This window comes from Drosophila ananassae, chromosome 2L, assembly GCF_017639315.1.
Source record: "Drosophila ananassae strain 14024-0371.13 chromosome 2L, ASM1763931v2, whole genome shotgun sequence".
NCBI classification, from domain to species: domain Eukaryota; kingdom Metazoa; phylum Arthropoda; class Insecta; order Diptera; family Drosophilidae; genus Drosophila; species Drosophila ananassae.
Genome location: NC_057927.1, coordinates 11,216,881 through 11,232,445, shown reverse-complemented (window position 1 = coordinate 11,232,445; position 15,565 = coordinate 11,216,881). Strand labels below are relative to the sequence as shown.

The following is a 15,565-nucleotide window of genomic DNA, read 5'->3' as shown; positions in this document are numbered from 1 at the left end:
TGTAATCGGTTTGAATTCACATCTTAATTCTGAAGAATATTTATTTATTAACTTACAAATTAAACATTTTTTATAATAAAGAAGAATTAAAATAAATTATAGTTTTATTTCCATGTGAATAAAGATTGTTCTTACTTGTTAATTTATAAATTTCAGTAAGAAAAACTTGTTGAATTTAAAAAAAAACCCTTGAATACCCGTAATTCATGAAAGAATCAGATACAAAAAAATACCAACAAAATACTAGGTATATAATAGTAACGACAGTCTATACACGAACCACCCTGTGTTGCTGTGGAACATGAAACGCGTACAATGAAACCTTGGCGGGTTTTCAATTTCTCAAAGTTAAAAGCTTATTTAAACAGAAATAAACCTCTTTTTGGATTAGGATTTTAATATTATTGATAAACAAAGCTTGTTGCCTTTTCAAATATTCTGGATGCCAAAGGTTGGTGCTAAATGCTTAAAGAAAAGACATCGATTAACATTCCAAAATAACAGTCTACTTAACAGAACACTTCAGATATGAAATTAAAAATAAGTATTTTAACGGATAACGTCTGCTTTAACTCGATTTAAAACTTAAAAAAAAAAATGACGGTGATTTAAAAAATAATCCACTGCATATTGCAGATACATATATAACGATGTAAGTTCCATCCATTGCGACCCAAATACAAATAAGCAACAGTTGTTAGGTGACTCTGTCATGCAACTGTCAAAGGAAAGCTTTTCCAAGCGCTTTATGTACACAATCTGGGGTAGAGGGTTTAAGCTCTCCAGTCCTTCCGAGCCACTTTTCCTGTAGAGTGTAAGGACACCACATTTTATCGCAGTAGAAATAATTCCAGTGAAGATTTCGGGTTTATTATTTAAGAATCGTATCTGCGTCTACCTCGCACATTGTCAAAAATATTTATAACTTCGAATGTATTATCCTTATGTGAAACCCAGCTAGCTAATAGTAAAAAAAAAACGAAGTTTCTGCAAAAAATATATATATATTTTTTTAAATTTAGTGGCGAAAAAAAGTAAAACGAAATAATAAATACGCAAATTACAAGTTTTTGTGGAGGCAGAGGCACAGCCATTTCCCCTGCGAAAAATCGATTTCCTTTATCCTGTCCCGTTGCGCTGTCACATCCAGAGCTTTCGCTTTCACTTTCCTATTGCAGTGAAAACAAAAGCGACCGAGGCTCTGGGATTTCCACCTGCCGCAATGAGGTTTGTGTAGAGAAGGTAGAGAGAGTGAGAGTGAGTTGGAATCGCCGCGACCGTCGCATGAGCAAAGATGATTGTCACTTCTGCTTCTGGCCTGGATAGCACCCCCACTCTGGGTACGTTGCCTGTAGCCCCGACCCCTAACATGTCCTTCCAGCTGACGGCACCTTCCCTTACAGGCACTGTAGAAGTGACCACACTACTCGGCGTCTTCTTCGGGGTGCTGGTTTTGCTGCTCCTGCTCTTTCTTTACATCAGCCGGAAGTGCTGCTTCCACTACCGGCATGCCATCAACTGCTGCGATGAGCGCCATTTGGCGGCCAAGTGCGTCCAGAAGATTAGTAAGTACAACAAGCCAGCAGGCTCCCCCTTAGGTTCCTTAATCTAACCTTGAGTCCCCGTGCCATTGCAGCTCGGAAACGGCGGTATGAAAATACCAGCTCGGACTCGGAGGAGGACATTCTGCGCCGGCTACGTTGGCACCAACAGCATCAGCTGGGCGATAAGCACGGCAACTATGGCATGGGAATCAACCAGGCGAATCCCCTGACAGCCCACAGCTTCAATTACCATCACGCCGGCTCCGACCTACAGCGGGTCACCGTGACCCGTGACCCGTTGGCTGTCGCCGAGAGGGGTAAGGTCGGCATCCCGTCGTCGCACAGCGAGTGTAGCTCCAACGACTCCATGGAGGCCTCTGTGGACAGTCATACAGGTATCCTCACGGGCGAGAGCAAGGGTAAGCAGCGTCAGGCAGAGGATGTGTCAGGACTATTGATTGAATTGGACATATTGACAGGTTCTCACCCGGCGTCGTCTTACCGAAATCCGTACGCGGATCATCGGGCCAAGACGCAGGCCTTGAGGTATCAGCACAGGGTCGAGGTGGTGATGCCGCCCAAGCATGACAAGGAGCGTGACAGCAATTCTGTTGTGGTGCCCATGTCCAATTCCTGCAACAACAACAACTCCAGCGTGGCTAACAACAACAACACCATCAGCACCAACAACAATAACAACAACAACGATGACGTAAGGACTTCCTTTTATTAAAAATTAAATTTTTACAAACTATTATCCTTTTCAGGAACCCCTCTTTGACACCAGTGATCTCCGGTCGATTAAGTCCGACGACATGCTGGTGGGCGGCGATGCGAAGGTGACCCCTCGCGGCCCAATCGAGCTGGAGCTCTCGCTGCTCTACGACGCGCCAATGCGGAAGATGACGGTGCACGTGATGCAGGCGCGCAGCCTGCCGCCACTGGCCAGTGGCCAGCCAACGCACACCCAGGTGCGAATGCTGATGCTGCCCACAAAAAAGCAGAAGCTCAAGACCAAAATCCGCAGCGGCGAGAACCCGCAGTACATGGAGAGCTTCTTGCTCCATCGCGTCAACCCGGAGGACGTGAACAACATGGGACTGCGGGTGCGACTGTACGGATGCGAACGGTTGCGCAAGGAGCGTCTCATCGGCGAGGCTTACGTGAGCTTCGCTACCGTTGACCTGGAACTGGAAACGAACCTGTGGCTGCCGTTGGAACCGCGCAACACATCCTCGGTTTTGGGCTCCACCAGCGATCTCCTGAGTCTGGCGCGGTCGGAGAGTGCGGGCTCCACATCGTCCATGCAGCATGGCGGCGTGTCGGAGCTGCTATTGGGCCTGAGCTACAACGGAGTGACAGGTCGGCTGAGCGTGGAGGTCATTAAGGGCAGCCAGTTCCGCAGCCTATCCCTAAACAAGGCTCCGGACACCTACGTAAAGATGGTCATGGTGAGCAGTATCGGGCAGGAGATATCGCGCGCCAAGACCTCGATCCGCCGAGGCCAGCCAAATCCACTTTTCAAGGAGACGTTTGCCTTCCAGGTGGCTCTCTTCCAGCTCAACGATGTTACGCTGATGATCTCCGTTTATGCGAAGCGACACATGAAGAAGAATGAGATGGTCGGCTGGTTCAGCATGGGTCTGAACTCGTCCGGACCGGAGGAGGTGGCGCATTGGACGGATGTGTGTGAGATGCCCAAGGGCGAGATGCTGGCCCGATGGCACGTTTTGGTCGATTCCTGATTCGAGCAGTTGGGCCAGTCCTCGAGTCGCAGCGGCAAGGCCCTCCGGAAGCTGGGCCTGACCGCCTTCAAGGACCGGTCCCGGGAGAAGGCTGCGAAGGATTCGTATGCCGAGGACGATGGTGACCAATTCCCTGCAGACAACGCCGTTGCAGTGGACATTGAGCCGGGCCTCGAGCTCGACTTTGTCTAGAGCCGAGGCCAAGCGCGAAGTTTGTGATTTGTTTTTTGGCGGTCCAAACAGGACCGACCACAATTGTTGTAGCTGGGAGCCGGCAGGACTATCCAGACCGTAATGCTTGGATTGTCCTCCGGATCTGGCCCGGATCTGAAACGGGCTGAGGAATATTTGTATTTGTAAACCATTTGACACACATTTTTTGATAAAATGTGAGATACACGAAAATGAGAACCTAGAATATCGGAATTTTATACGCAATGGCTTGTGAACGGCAGCCAAATACTTAAAACTTACTCAATTTGAATTTTATGATTGTTTGTGATAATGAATAATACTAAATAGCCGATGAGGCAGATACTAAAGGTCTGCTCGAATGTCGAATTTTTGTAATTAAACCTTTCTGCATCGTATCTTAAAATATTAAGCCTAACACGGAGAACACGACGTCTTTTAAGAGTAGCACTTTTTTATTAAAAACGGATAAAAATTAAAACAAAAACGAACCATTGTAGTCGATAAAAATATGATAATATGCATATGCGAACAAGGGCGCACTCACAAATAAACCAAATAAAATAATTATACCTACCTATCGTCCGGTTAAACTAACTCCAACTTTTCCTAAAACTACATACATTTTAAAATTTTAATTAAATGCTTAACGGTGTATTTGTGAGTGCGCCCCTGTCTTTATATTAATATACCTGCAAACCTACATGCATACATACCCGAAACACCTAACTACATAATTAATTCTTGTGATTTTGATCAAGGCCCATGCGCATGTTCCAGTTTTTGATATACTGACAAAATATTAATATCGGTACCTTAGAATTCGAACGCACAAAGATCGATGTACAACCGGAAAGGGGAGTTGGAAGCGGAAGTTGATAAGATATAAGCTAATATGGATACATGAACGTTACAAGTATTGCAGTCAGGTAATAGGAGAATTTTCTTAATGCTCTACTATTCCGATTCAAAGATCGGAAGGGCGGGCTCGGTCGGGAACTTGCATATGATTGAATTCTCAAGAGTTCTATAAACGACAGGTCACTGTTTCTGAAAGTACATAAGTTTAACTTATACACGGAGATATGAAAGCTTTAATAATTATTGGTACTACTTTGTTTTAATTCAAACTAAAAAAAAATAACAAAAGCAGATAGCATCTATTAAACTATTGCAATTCTAATGCAAAAAACTTAATATTAGTTATACGAACAACCATATGAATGTATTTTGTAACGGATAATATTTGTATCTTTTAAAAATCTATATGTTTTAAATGTCGAATATTTTATAGTCACACTTCAAGTGATCGTGTGTTCGTTGTTGCAACAAACAGAATTTTACGCTAAGTCTATGAATTCGTTTCGGGAGGCAGGTGAGGCTAGACAGCTAAGGGACTATCAACAAATCTAAATCGTTAAAACATAAATGCCAGTATTACAAAAAAAATATCCCCAATTTTGAGAGTACGACAGCCGTTAGCCTCGCCACTAAGCGCGGATTTAATGTCAAGTATTTCAGGCTCTGAGTAGAATCTCCCTCCATATATTAAATGCTAATGAAGTGATTATTTTTGTCTGAAGCAGATTGCATCTTTCTAATCTTCAATTTAAACAATTAAATTGTCATCGTTGATTATCAAAAAATAATTTTAATATTACATAATTGCCACTTAAAATAAAAATATATTATATAAAACAACTGACCTATTTATAAAGCTTATACCTTAGCCTATTGTCTATCACTTAAACTTAACGCTTATTTTCGGCGCTTTCGCCTCAGCTTCTTACTGTTTCCGGATAAATTATCCTCGTCGTCACTATCTGTGTTTGTGTCCAGAGACTCCTTGGCACTCCCACTGGATTGGCTTCCCTGCTGGGCGTCCCACTCCTTACGCAACTCACTCAGCATTCCCGGCGTAAGAAGGCCCTGGGCAAGCAATCTCTCCGTAAGGCGACCCCGCGACGCACTGGGAATACGAGGTTCTTTGGTATGGGTTATTCGCCGCACAGTGTAGCTCGACACATCTCCGTCCTGGCTCGCCTCAGTGTTCTTGAGTAGTCGGGTTATTTGGAAGACTCCTTGCTGAATGATCTCGTCCAACTCCTTTTGGGCCTCTCGCACGTTATTCGCCTCCGGGAAAAGATCCATGAATCGGTAGCTGTACAAAAAATTCAATTAATGATATTATTGGTCTCGTTAAAAAAAACAAACTTGCCTCAGCCAAAGATATAGATCCATCACGTCAAATACTGCTTCCAAGTGGACGAGGTCAAGGATGGTTTTCGGCAGCTTAAACGGCCAGCCGCAGTTCTTTTTAATGAAATCAAAGGTGATGGGTTCGTTGCGGCTGTACTGCCGTGCTATTTTGAGGAACATTGAACACACAAAGGGCATCTTTCGGTTGATGGGAGCACAGCAAAAGACGTAGCGGGCGCGCAGAGGAAGGGGAACGTGCTGTATCATCTCAGCAAGGAACTTAAAGTCCTCAATGTTGCACATGAAATACAGCGAGTCGTCCACTGTGCACAGATTCACAAAAATGTCCATTAGGTTGCTGAGGGACGAGTTTGGCAGATGGTAGGCATAGAGTTCTATTTGATCGGCAGTGGGATGCAAGCCAGCCTGCTTTAGCGGATCAGGTGTTTGCGACAATATGCGATGCAGGATCTGCAGATCCTCTGGCTTAAAGGCGGTCACATAACCATGCTCCCACTGCGTCCGGAAGCGACCAGCGCGCCCTGCTATCTGAAGGGCGGATGATACTGAAATGGTGTCGATCTCACGCTCACCCTTTTCGTTCATTGTCGGCTTCACCAAGGAGTAAAATATTATTCGGCGTATACTCCTATAAAGAGATAAACATATCAATTGTGTCGATTTAGAAGTAAGGGACTCTCCTACTCACAAGTTCAAGCCCATTCCAATCGCATCTGTGGCTACCATTACTTTACAACTATTGGCGGGATCATTAAATTTAGCGGCTTGTGCGAGTTTGGTTCCTGGCGGCAGGCCTCCATAGATAACGGCTACCTCCTTTCCTCTAAGAGAAGAACAATTAAAACTGAATATTTTGCTGGCGGAAACTTACTCACCTGGCCTCGATTTCGCGCGAAACTGTGTATATGTCATGCTTGCTAAAACAGACTATGCAGTCGCCAGGTACGACGTTGTCCAGGGACCCCAGAGCTGTGTTTTCCACGGTTAACTCGGTGAGTCGATCATAACGTCGCACTTCAACAGTTTCCCCGGTGGTTTCGCAAATTTTCTCCAGAAGTCCCAATGATCCGGCCTCCCCACAGACGTGCACTTCTTCGGCAATCAGCCCCAGAAACGCCCGCGTCCATGCCCAGCCACGTTGAGGGTCGCGGATTTGCTGAATCTCATCGATCACAGCAACTTCATCTGCAATGAAAGAGTGCTTTAGATTACAGTGTTTTGTTTTTGGGCAATGCAAGTTTACATGGAGTGTTAACCGATGTCATTTCCACCGTGCACGCTACATGGTTTGCGGGGGAGCTCTCGCTGATGCCAAACTTTCGCTCCTCGCCAGTGACCAGGTCGCAGGGAGTACCTCGTTCGTTGGCCTTGTTGAACACTTCCGTGGCGAGCAACTTGAGAGGCCCACAGTACACACCGGACTTAGCAGTCAGGTATCTCTCCATAGCGTGATACGTCTTGCCGGAGTTTGTGGGCCCAGCGTGAAACACTATTTTTCGGGTAATGGCGCGGGCATTCGTGTACCAGTTGGCCGGCTGTCGCAGATCGGATATCTTCTTCAGATCATCCATGCAATCAAGATGCGGGAACACGGTTTTGGCATGACGGAGGAAGTAAGGAAAAATATCGTCGATGTGTCCTGCTCCTTGCATAATGTCACTGAATATTATGTGCAGGTCCACCGGAAGATTCTCCGCCTCGATACAATAACGCCGGAAGGAACCAAAGGCCTGTTGCTGCAAATAGGCTAGATAATGGAGAGGGAATTCTTTGGATTAGACAATCAATGGGTTTTAAAAAGAATGGAAACTCACAATCCAATCCGTTTTCGCTGCATAGTGCTTTAACTTCTCGGCGTTGAGTGAACTTGTTCAGGATCTTTAGCAGCTCCGCCTTCTCCAGTTTACCAACTAGCTCCGAGCCCACGTCCTCGGCATCAACATTGGCCTGTACCTGGACCGGCTTGAAAAGTGTGGAGACGTTGGTCTCCTGCTTCTTCCGAGCATATGCAATCGCCGCCCGGTGCAATTGCCGGATGCCAGGTTCTGCCCAAAAACACGGACGAAGACAATGGGGTTGTCGGGCGACGCCCAGCAGGCTGATGCAGCGCCTTGTTTGCTGCATAGCAGAATGTGTTGAGGGATATTCAGATTTATTTTAATTCAGCAAATTGGCGAAAATCGCAAGGAACTCAATCCACGTTTTCGGTTCTGATATAACATACCGGGAGACTGTGCAGCTGAGGCTCAGCTGTTTTTAAGGTGGGGGCTATACGCTTTGTGTGACGTCACTGTTACTACATGAGGGTTGCCACTTCGACAATTTGATTTGGATTTTTTTTATTATTAAATATATATTTATATTATTTATTATTTATTATAATAATAATACTAATATATATGCATATATCAAGTTTATAAAATATTTGAATTTAAGAATCCACATTTTTATCCAATCCGATTAATGTCTCCTCCCTAGAATTTGTCTATAAGTTGGCAGCCCCCTTATGTTTGCTCTAACAAAATGACTCACTTGGCCTTTTAAAAACAAAATACAAGTTTAAATAATAAAGCAATAAACAAGATTCTCACCCCAGAAAATTGCAATGGGTTTGTTCGGCAAAACTCCAAGTAAAGACCCCAAAGAACAGGTAAGGTGTGGCGCACCAGTGACCTCCAGAAATGAGGTTTTTGCGAAATGATGTCATGTTCCCGTTGTTTTTATTAATTTGTTACTCTGACATATTTCTTGATTATCTGGAACTCTGAAATTAGGTGCAAGAATGGACGCACAAAATACGGAAGGAGGGAAACCAGCTGGATCGGCAGATACGGAGCATTCAGCGCGAAGAGGAGAAAGTGAAACGCTCTCTAAAGCAGGCTGCCCAGAAGAACGACCGTGACACCTGCGTCATTCTGGCCAAGGAAATCGTCAACTCTCGGAAGGCCGTTAACCGCATATACACGTCGAAAGCGCATCTAAATTCCATACAAATGCAGATGAAGAATCAGTTAGGTTGGTGGCCCTTTCTTTAGTACCTGAACGAAATAAAAACTTATATTCTTTCAGCTACTCTGCGAGTCGCAGGATCTTTGCAGAAGTCGACGGAAGTGATGCAAGCAATGCAAAACCTGGTTCGCTATCCAGAGCTGGCTGGCATCATGCGCGACATGTCGAAGGAAATGATGAAGGCGGGGATCATCGAAGAGATGCTGGACGAAACCATGGATTCGCTGGAGGAGTCCGAGGAGCTTGAGGAAGAGGCGGCCAAGGAGGTCGACAAGGTTCTGTGGGAGATAACCGATGGCAAACTGGGTGAAGCTCCCTTGCCTCCAGAAGCTACGCCCGCGGACAAAGCTGCTGCTGCGCCGTCCCGCGTTGCAGTGCAAGAAGAAGAAGACGACGACGATGAAGGCGAAGAGCTGCAGGAGATGCAAAAGCGGCTGGCCTCGTTGCGCTCGTAGAGTTAAGTGGTTGCATTTAGCTTAAAGTAGTGATTCGTAACCCACAACCTGGCAGGTCCCTTTGAAATTGTAACTCCGATAAGCACGCGAACCTTGAACTCTGTTTAAACCAAAATAATCTTTGAATAACAATCCGTTTTTATCTTTTAAGTGTACAGTGTCCCAGTTCAAATTATGTTGGACCACCCGCTTTTACATTTAATTTATTCAAATTAAATTTAATTATTTTATAATTTACCTTGTATTAAAAATCGATTTTTGCTGTGACAATCCTTTGTAAGATCGGCTATTCATTTTTATGTAAAAGTCAACTTAAGGTCTGATGTTGTTCTCAATGAAGTCGATGTAGGCCGCCACACGAGTATATACACCTGGCCACCCTTTCAGGCCGCAGGGTGTGGGGCCATAGGAAACCACTCCGGCAATATAGTAATTAGAGTTTCCTTCATAATAGTCTTCGAGAAGTAGGGGGCCCCCAGAGTCTCCTCGGCAAGAGTCTACTCCTTCGACGCCTCCGGCACATAGCTGATTGGTGGTCACTGTCCGCCGTTGACTGGCGTACCGCTCGTTGCAGGATCGTGTTGACACCGGATCCAGTTCCGCCTTTAGCTTGACGCTAGACGTAGCATTTGTTTCGGTGCGACCCCATCCGGCGACAACAGCCTTGCGGCCAAGGAACATCTGATCGCGCTGTGAAGGCAGGCTGGGCAGGCACACGGGAGAAATGAAGTCGCTGTATTTAACCTCATCCCGAAGTCGAAGAAGTGCGATGTCGTGCAGCTGGTCACGCGCATTGCCTGGGTATTGCGGATGCGGAATTCGCTCCGACACTGCAATGTCTACATAAGGGTCGTTGCAATCCTCCCGCCCGTTAAACTCGGTGGTGCAATCAGGGTTCGTCCGCGTATCCCAATCGCCGAGGCGCACTCCGGTCAGTTGCCAGTCGGAGGGAATAGCTGCTACACAGTGCGCTGCAGTCAGCACATAGCGGTTGTTGATCAGCGAACCGCCACAGTGGTGGCCCTTGATGTTGCCAGCTGGAGGCGGATAATGTGGTCTCATTTAAGTGGTTAGTGGAAAGTTGTGGACACTTACGTTTTGTGTACTCGATCAGTGCCATCCAGGGAAACTCCCTCTTGCCGGTCTCCACGCCGCCAACGACGCGGTTTTCGAAGTTGTCGCCACAATAGGGCGCCTTGGGTAGAAGGCTGGATCCGGACCCAGATCCAGAGGGTTGGGTCACTGGTCTTGGGGCAGGCTGACCCTGGTTTCCCCACAGCGGAAGCTGATTGCGGGTTCCGCTGTTGGCGCAGCAAACCTGCAACGATGTCGAGGTGAATGGTAAATAAGCGCCTGACTCATCGAATCTGGGGATAAACCCGATCGGGTATCGGATACTCACAAGCACCTGCCCGTTGCGGTAGCCGCACTGACTCGATTTCAAGAACTCTCGGTCCTCAGGAGAAATGACTCCACGTTGGACTACCTCGAACAGGTATCCACATTCTCTGAGATTAATGCACCTCCCATTACTTTCGTCCGGCGTTGTGCAATACCCAAAGACTTCTGTAGAAGAAAGAAAAATACAAATTTATAACAAGGCTATTGCGCGGGATTGGGAACGGAACGAAAACGAGATTGGGAATGCCCCCCGTTGAGCCAGTTTGTTGTCGCATCGCTGGGGTCAAGTTCAGCGCTGATAGTTGATCATTTCAACCAAATTGTACCCAACTTCCAGCTCCCATATAAACAATTCCTTGGAAAAGAACTTACCCTGGGACTTAACATCACTAGCTCCGGTTAGTAATATTGCCAGAACTCCCAGAAGAAGGCGTTGCTCCATGGCGATAGATTGTATTTGGTACTTGGGACTCTGTGCGGCGGAACCACTCAAAGCGCAAAGCGTGTTGGAACCTCACTGACTGCGACTGGCCTGGTGAACGGACTGGCCCTCACACATCTCGTTCTGAGTCTGAGGCCAAGCTTATCAGCCAGCTGAGCGAGCGGCGGTTTTCTCCCACTCCAATGGCGGGAGAAAACCAGAATCAAGAAGAGATTCCAAGTCCGGTCTGAGTCTGAGTCCGCCTGGGTTTGATTCTGGTTTTGGTTTGGGTTATGCGTTCTCTCTTGCTTGAAAGGAGGAGGGTTATTAAATGTGCAAGCTAACTCTATATTGGTGAATTCAGTGAAATTTCTTGTACTCTCGCCGACTCATCAGGCATTGGGGCAATTTCCACTCCAGCGGTGGGATGGGTCTATCCCCTGCTGCACTTGGGGTTGACAGGTCTTGGCCCACTTTAATAGCCATGGCACTGCTACTTCTGCAGCCGACAAGCTGATTGAGAGGGCGTTCAATTTTTTATTCAGACAAACGAACAACTTGTGACACCTAAATGCTTGTGCAAGTGTCATTATAAGGACGATTGCATTTATATTATTCATACAGTCTCATACCCAAGTTAGAATTGGAAATATTGGAAATATAATTTTCAGATAATTATTTGGAAGTAAGTAAAAATTACTTAAGTCCCCATAAAGTTTATCGTAAGAAGAACAATATATATATCCACTATATAACCTGAACCATTTTTAAAAAATTATTGTTTTCTTCAAGATTATTTTATACGAACTAATAAACCTTTAGCTTACTTCAATTAGTCTAAGTCTATTATTTTGAAATAATTATACCAATTCTGTATTATAATTCTGTATTAGCTTTCCATACATAACGTCCTTGATGGAGCAGATCGGATTTATTTGAAGAAAACAAATTACTTCTCCTCGTGAGAGATAGAAGACCTACCGAAGATATCCTTTTTCAGACATCCCCACGATTAGTACTTACCATCGGGAAACCCCAAACTCTTTGAAAATTACTTTTTGGGGGCTAGAGTTTCGAGTGGACCGACTGGGGAGAGTGCTTGAGAAGAGGGTCGTGGTGCAAATGAATGCGAAAAGTAAGATAGATGATTTCAATTTGTTACAAGTGCTTTTAAGTTTATATCGAACGGACAGGATGCGAGTGTGTGGGCACTTGGCAAGGCGGCGCTTTCAGCTGCCCAGCCGGCACCTTCGAGGACGAGGGTGCGTGTGTTGCTGTTTGTTTAGTGGCAGTTAGTTTGCTGATTTAATGCCAATGGCCACTTCAGGAAAAAGTGGACGTCGTCAATTTTACCATTTCATTTGACAATGCATTTCATTAGGGCTTAAGCCGGAGGTTATCACACTACATACTCTCCCGCATGTATGTATCTCCCGCCCTGGTTACTCCTATTAAATTAAAGTAGAATCTGAGGACCACCGGGAAAGGGTAGATGGATGAAGGGTGGGTCAGGATGGCGCCGAAGTTGTTTCTTCAGGCTAATAAACACGGCTTCTTCACACTTGACTGGCTGCAAAGTGACTGGACTGGACGGTGAAATGTGAGGTGGGAGGATGCGTTTGTATAATTAAAAGCATTAACTGAATAATTTATAAGATTCAGGTCTAATGGTCGAATGTTGGGTTGCTTAAGTGGGAGTTGGGAAAAATGTTCCGGATTTTGGGTCAACCGGGACTCTGAGCCCCAGAGCAGCGATGCCAATTTCAAAGGAATTATGTGACTGGCCGACAGGAAGAATGAAATGTCATGATGTCTATTTGGAGAATCAATTGTTCCGAAACAACGACGAACTTTTTTAATTAAACCTAATATGTGTATTGGAATCGCAAGCATTCCCCGTATTGATTTGTCGAACGTGAGTCCTGACGAGGAAGCTATGGCAGCTAGGGAGGAAGCCCACCCAATCATGTTCCACTCCTTGACACCATCTGCATCGGAAGGACTAAGTTGCCCCTGCCACAGGGACAAAGGCAACGCAGGAAGTCAGCAGCATAGTCATCACGGAAGACTGTGAATTCCAAGCACTTTGGAATTTTATGTCCAAACAATGCGGGCTCGCAAAAAGACACCAGAACAGAATGCTGGGTAAGAGTTTTACTAAATTCCAATAAAAGCTTCCTACACTCATCTGCGTGGCAGCGCACAACTTCCTGTGTTCCTCTGTCGTCCTGGTCTCTATTTATTAAAATAGAATGGGAGTGGATGTGGGGATGGAATGGTATGGAGATCCTTACCCGCCCATGGCCATGCCATAAAGAAACGACTGGAGTTCTCATAATGCATTTAAAAACTGTTTATTGGAAATTAACTCGTTCTATATTAAAATACAATCCAACAGTAAATACAATACAACATATTACAATGCAATACAATACAATTCAATTCAATTTAGATCTCGTACAATTCTGGCAATCGCAGTGTCATTTATTTTATTCGCTATTCCGACTCTGACTCTGCGAGTATATATGTATTTACGCACAATGACCTGCGGATTATTATAAATATATATGTACTTTCGAAAGAGCCAGTGGCGTTGGGTAGTTATTTTCTCGAAACGTTTTCGAAATGCATTAATACTAAATTGAACTTTAATAACTTGCTAGGCTGGTATTTTGTCACGTTTTATTTTGTTTTCATAAGGACATTTATGATATCGTTTTGAATATCGGCTATTTGTAACTCAAACTGCATAGAATTTGTTTCCAATAGTCTTGCGTTGAATCGATTTTGAAATTTATTATCAAAACATCAGATCACATTCGATCGATGGATAGTGGGTTTCTATTTATTGAAGTAAACATTACGTTTTCGATGCCCATCTCCAAACTGATGTTCGAATTGGCTATATATAGGTTTTCATGGCACTATATAACTATATTAACTTGGATTTGCTCGTCGCGGCATCGTCGCGGTTAAAATTTGACTTCGATCGTCTATCTTTATATTAAGGTATGCATGTATATATTGAATCGCAAATTTATGATTGGTTAGGGTATAGAAACTTTAATATATTATTATGAATTCTTGTATATATATTTCTTTATTTTTCCTTTTACTTGATCATATCAATATATGTATATATGCAAGTATAGTTCATAAAACGTTTAACAATAATTTCAGTCGGTCATTTTGGTATGTAAATTATATATACTTAGGCTATAATTACTTCTGATTTTTCTTTAACTCTTTCTTGCTTTCTTTTTCAATTACGTTCTTATTATGTATTTCGATTTGTATTATTTAACTTGTAAAACCATGTAATTTTTTTTTAAATTAAGACACGAAATTTTTTAAGTTTAGATATGATTGTTTTATTTATATGATTGATGAAAAATGCTTATATCATTTCCAAGCTCGTCAAGAATAATTGTCAAAGGGGAAATTATTTAGGCCAAGTAATTGGGGGCCGAAAGGACTCCTCGGCCAGCAGAATGCTGCATAAATCATTTATCGGATGAAGCTCTTAAAGGATGGTTGAAATTCGAAGATAGATTAATGGCTTAGCACGATTGGTAATGAGGGTGCAGAAAGTTCCATAATCGGCGTTCCATATTAAGTTCAATATTTGTCATTTCAAGAAACTTAACCTATTAACTACACTTCCACTAGGGTCATTGGAATTTCAGGTACTTTGAAAATCTTATGAATTATTTTGGCAAATGAGGAAAGCAACCGGGCCAGATACTATATACTACTTATATCTGTGGCATTCGCATATGGAATGTTTGGAGAAAGTGTTGAAAGACGTCTTTGAATGCGGCGAATGAACTATTCTAATCGATTTAAACTAATGTCGTTGTTGATTCATCTCTGATTTCACATTTGGTTGCTATATTTCCTTCTAGTCAATTTAGTAGGTGAAGCGTAAATTTGTTATCTTCTAATCGTTGTGCCTATTGGATAAACCGAATTCGATTTTCGAACGACTCTAAAATGGCTCATTTCGATTTTCGAGTATAAAGGAACTAATTGTCGCTAAGCTTCGTGTGCGTTACTTCTGGGGTCAACTAAAACTCCTAGTTAAAACTACCTTTTAAATATCCAACAATTGCAAACGTGCTAATTCTAAAATGCGGTTCCTCACACTTGGGTCTGGATCTCATAAAGAGGCGGTAAAGTGACCACTTAAATATAGTTCGAGTAATACAATATAGGCAATGCGGCTAATTGGATATGAGCGAGTTCGTATCGTTAGGATCGTCTTAAAAATACCTAGTTTAGCTGCTGGAAAGGCTGCTGTGTCGCGACGTGTCCTTTGCGGATCAGGAGCTGGCAGGTAATGCATGTAGAGGGGTCGAACATAGCACTCGGGGCTTGGGGCTGGTAGAAGGCGTTGTCCTTTATTTTTTTTGTAGTGTAGTTCTTTCACACCCACACACCACATGTCCTGCGGGCATTACACCCGAACCGTTGACAAATTGTGCGTTATCTGAAACCGAAACCGAATCGTCCTATGACTCGCGCCTTGATATCTTTTCGGACTTGTTCAGAACAAGTTTCTCAGTGGACAATTCTTAA

The 15,565-nt window shown here is 44.0% G+C and overlaps 4 protein-coding genes and 1 long non-coding RNA gene across 7 annotated transcripts; 2 read left to right on the top strand and 3 right to left on the bottom strand.

Annotated features, from left to right (window-relative positions):
* Positions 1-724: 724 nt before the first annotated feature.
* On the top strand, positions 725-5,203 carry LOC6499611 (synaptotagmin-14). Of its 2 annotated transcripts, XM_001954260.4 has the most exons (5): positions 729-1,340; positions 1,404-1,565; positions 1,637-1,963; positions 2,024-2,256; positions 2,312-5,203. In XM_001954260.4, the coding sequence occupies exons 1-5, from the start codon at positions 1,295-1,297 to the stop codon at positions 3,287-3,289; spliced, it is 1,746 nt and encodes a 581-aa protein (XP_001954296.3). In that variant the 5' UTR covers positions 729-1,294; the 3' UTR covers positions 3,290-5,203. The 2 variants fall into 2 exon arrangements, with proteins under 2 accessions (XP_032309568.1, XP_001954296.3); XM_032453677.2 differs by having other exon boundaries at positions 725-1,340; positions 1,637-2,256.
* LOC6500981 (ATP-dependent RNA helicase SUV3 homolog, mitochondrial) lies at positions 4,302-7,987 on the bottom strand. Of its 2 annotated transcripts, XM_014911347.3 has the most exons (7): positions 7,926-7,978; positions 7,516-7,819; positions 6,945-7,448; positions 6,577-6,886; positions 6,390-6,524; positions 5,700-6,329; positions 4,302-5,642 (listed from the first exon to the last, which is right to left on the bottom strand). In XM_014911347.3, the coding sequence occupies exons 3-7, from the start codon at positions 7,351-7,353 to the stop codon at positions 5,240-5,242; spliced, it is 1,887 nt and encodes a 628-aa protein (XP_014766833.1). In that variant the 5' UTR covers positions 7,354-7,448; positions 7,516-7,819; positions 7,926-7,978; the 3' UTR covers positions 4,302-5,239. The 2 variants fall into 2 exon arrangements, with proteins under 2 accessions (XP_014766833.1, XP_001954295.1); XM_001954259.4 differs by having other exon boundaries at positions 7,516-7,987.
* Positions 7,988-8,177: 190 nt separating this feature from the next.
* LOC6499612 (charged multivesicular body protein 3) lies at positions 8,178-9,315 on the top strand. Its single transcript, XM_001954258.4, has 3 exons — positions 8,178-8,351; positions 8,476-8,716; positions 8,771-9,315. The coding sequence occupies exons 1-3, from the start codon at positions 8,307-8,309 to the stop codon at positions 9,163-9,165; spliced, it is 681 nt and encodes a 226-aa protein (XP_001954294.1). The 5' UTR covers positions 8,178-8,306; the 3' UTR covers positions 9,166-9,315.
* Positions 9,302-11,141, bottom strand: LOC6500980 (melanization protease 1). The gene is made up of 4 exons (XM_001954257.4): positions 10,939-11,141; positions 10,568-10,731; positions 10,261-10,483; positions 9,302-10,202 (listed from the first exon to the last, which is right to left on the bottom strand). The coding sequence occupies exons 1-4, from the start codon at positions 11,006-11,008 to the stop codon at positions 9,478-9,480; spliced, it is 1,182 nt and encodes a 393-aa protein (XP_001954293.1). The 5' UTR covers positions 11,009-11,141; the 3' UTR covers positions 9,302-9,477.
* Positions 11,142-12,588: 1,447 nt separating this feature from the next.
* Positions 12,589-13,331, bottom strand: LOC123257449. The gene is made up of 2 exons (XR_006507531.1): positions 13,282-13,331; positions 12,589-13,222 (listed from the first exon to the last, which is right to left on the bottom strand). It is a non-coding gene; the product is annotated as an uncharacterized LOC123257449 (long non-coding RNA).
* Positions 13,332-15,565: the final 2,234 nt, after the last annotated feature.

Bases quoted from the DNA above. Each gene is read 5' to 3' on its own strand.
- LOC6500980 (XM_001954257.4), bottom strand. From the start codon at position 11,008: ATGGAGCAACGCCTTCTTCTGGGAGTTCTGGCAATATTACTAACCGGA. The intron at 10,484-10,567 runs GTGAGTATCCGA...ACATCGTTGCAG, and splicing joins ACCGCAACGGGCAGGTGCTT to GTTTGCTGCGCCAACAGCGG. The intron at 10,203-10,260 runs GTAAGTGTCCAC...ATCCGCCTCCAG, and splicing joins ACTGATCGAGTACACAAAAC to CTGGCAACATCAAGGGCCAC.
- LOC6500981 (XM_001954259.4), bottom strand. From the start codon at position 7,825: ATGCAGCAAACAAGGCGCTGCATCAGCCTGCTGGGCGTCGCCCGACAA. The intron at 7,449-7,515 runs GTGAGTTTCCAT...TCCATTATCTAG, and splicing joins CAGCGAAAACGGATTGGATT to CCTATTTGCAGCAACAGGCC. The intron at 6,525-6,576 runs GTGAGTAAGTTT...TTCTTCTCTTAG, and splicing joins TCGCGCGAAATCGAGGCCAG to AGGAAAGGAGGTAGCCGTTA.
- LOC6499612 (XM_001954258.4), top strand. From the start codon at position 8,307: ATGGGTTTGTTCGGCAAAACTCCAAGTAAAGACCCCAAAGAACAG. The intron at 8,352-8,475 runs GTAAGGTGTGGC...CTCTGAAATTAG, and splicing joins GTAAAGACCCCAAAGAACAG to GTGCAAGAATGGACGCACAA. The intron at 8,717-8,770 runs GTTGGTGGCCCT...ATATTCTTTCAG, and splicing joins GCAGATGAAGAATCAGTTAG to CTACTCTGCGAGTCGCAGGA.
- LOC6499611 (XM_032453677.2), top strand. From the start codon at position 1,295: ATGATTGTCACTTCTGCTTCTGGCCTGGATAGCACCCCCACTCTGG. The intron at 1,341-1,403 runs GTACGTTGCCTG...CTTCCCTTACAG, and splicing joins GGATAGCACCCCCACTCTGG to GCACTGTAGAAGTGACCACA. The intron at 1,566-1,636 runs GTAAGTACAACA...GTGCCATTGCAG, and splicing joins CAAGTGCGTCCAGAAGATTA to CTCGGAAACGGCGGTATGAA.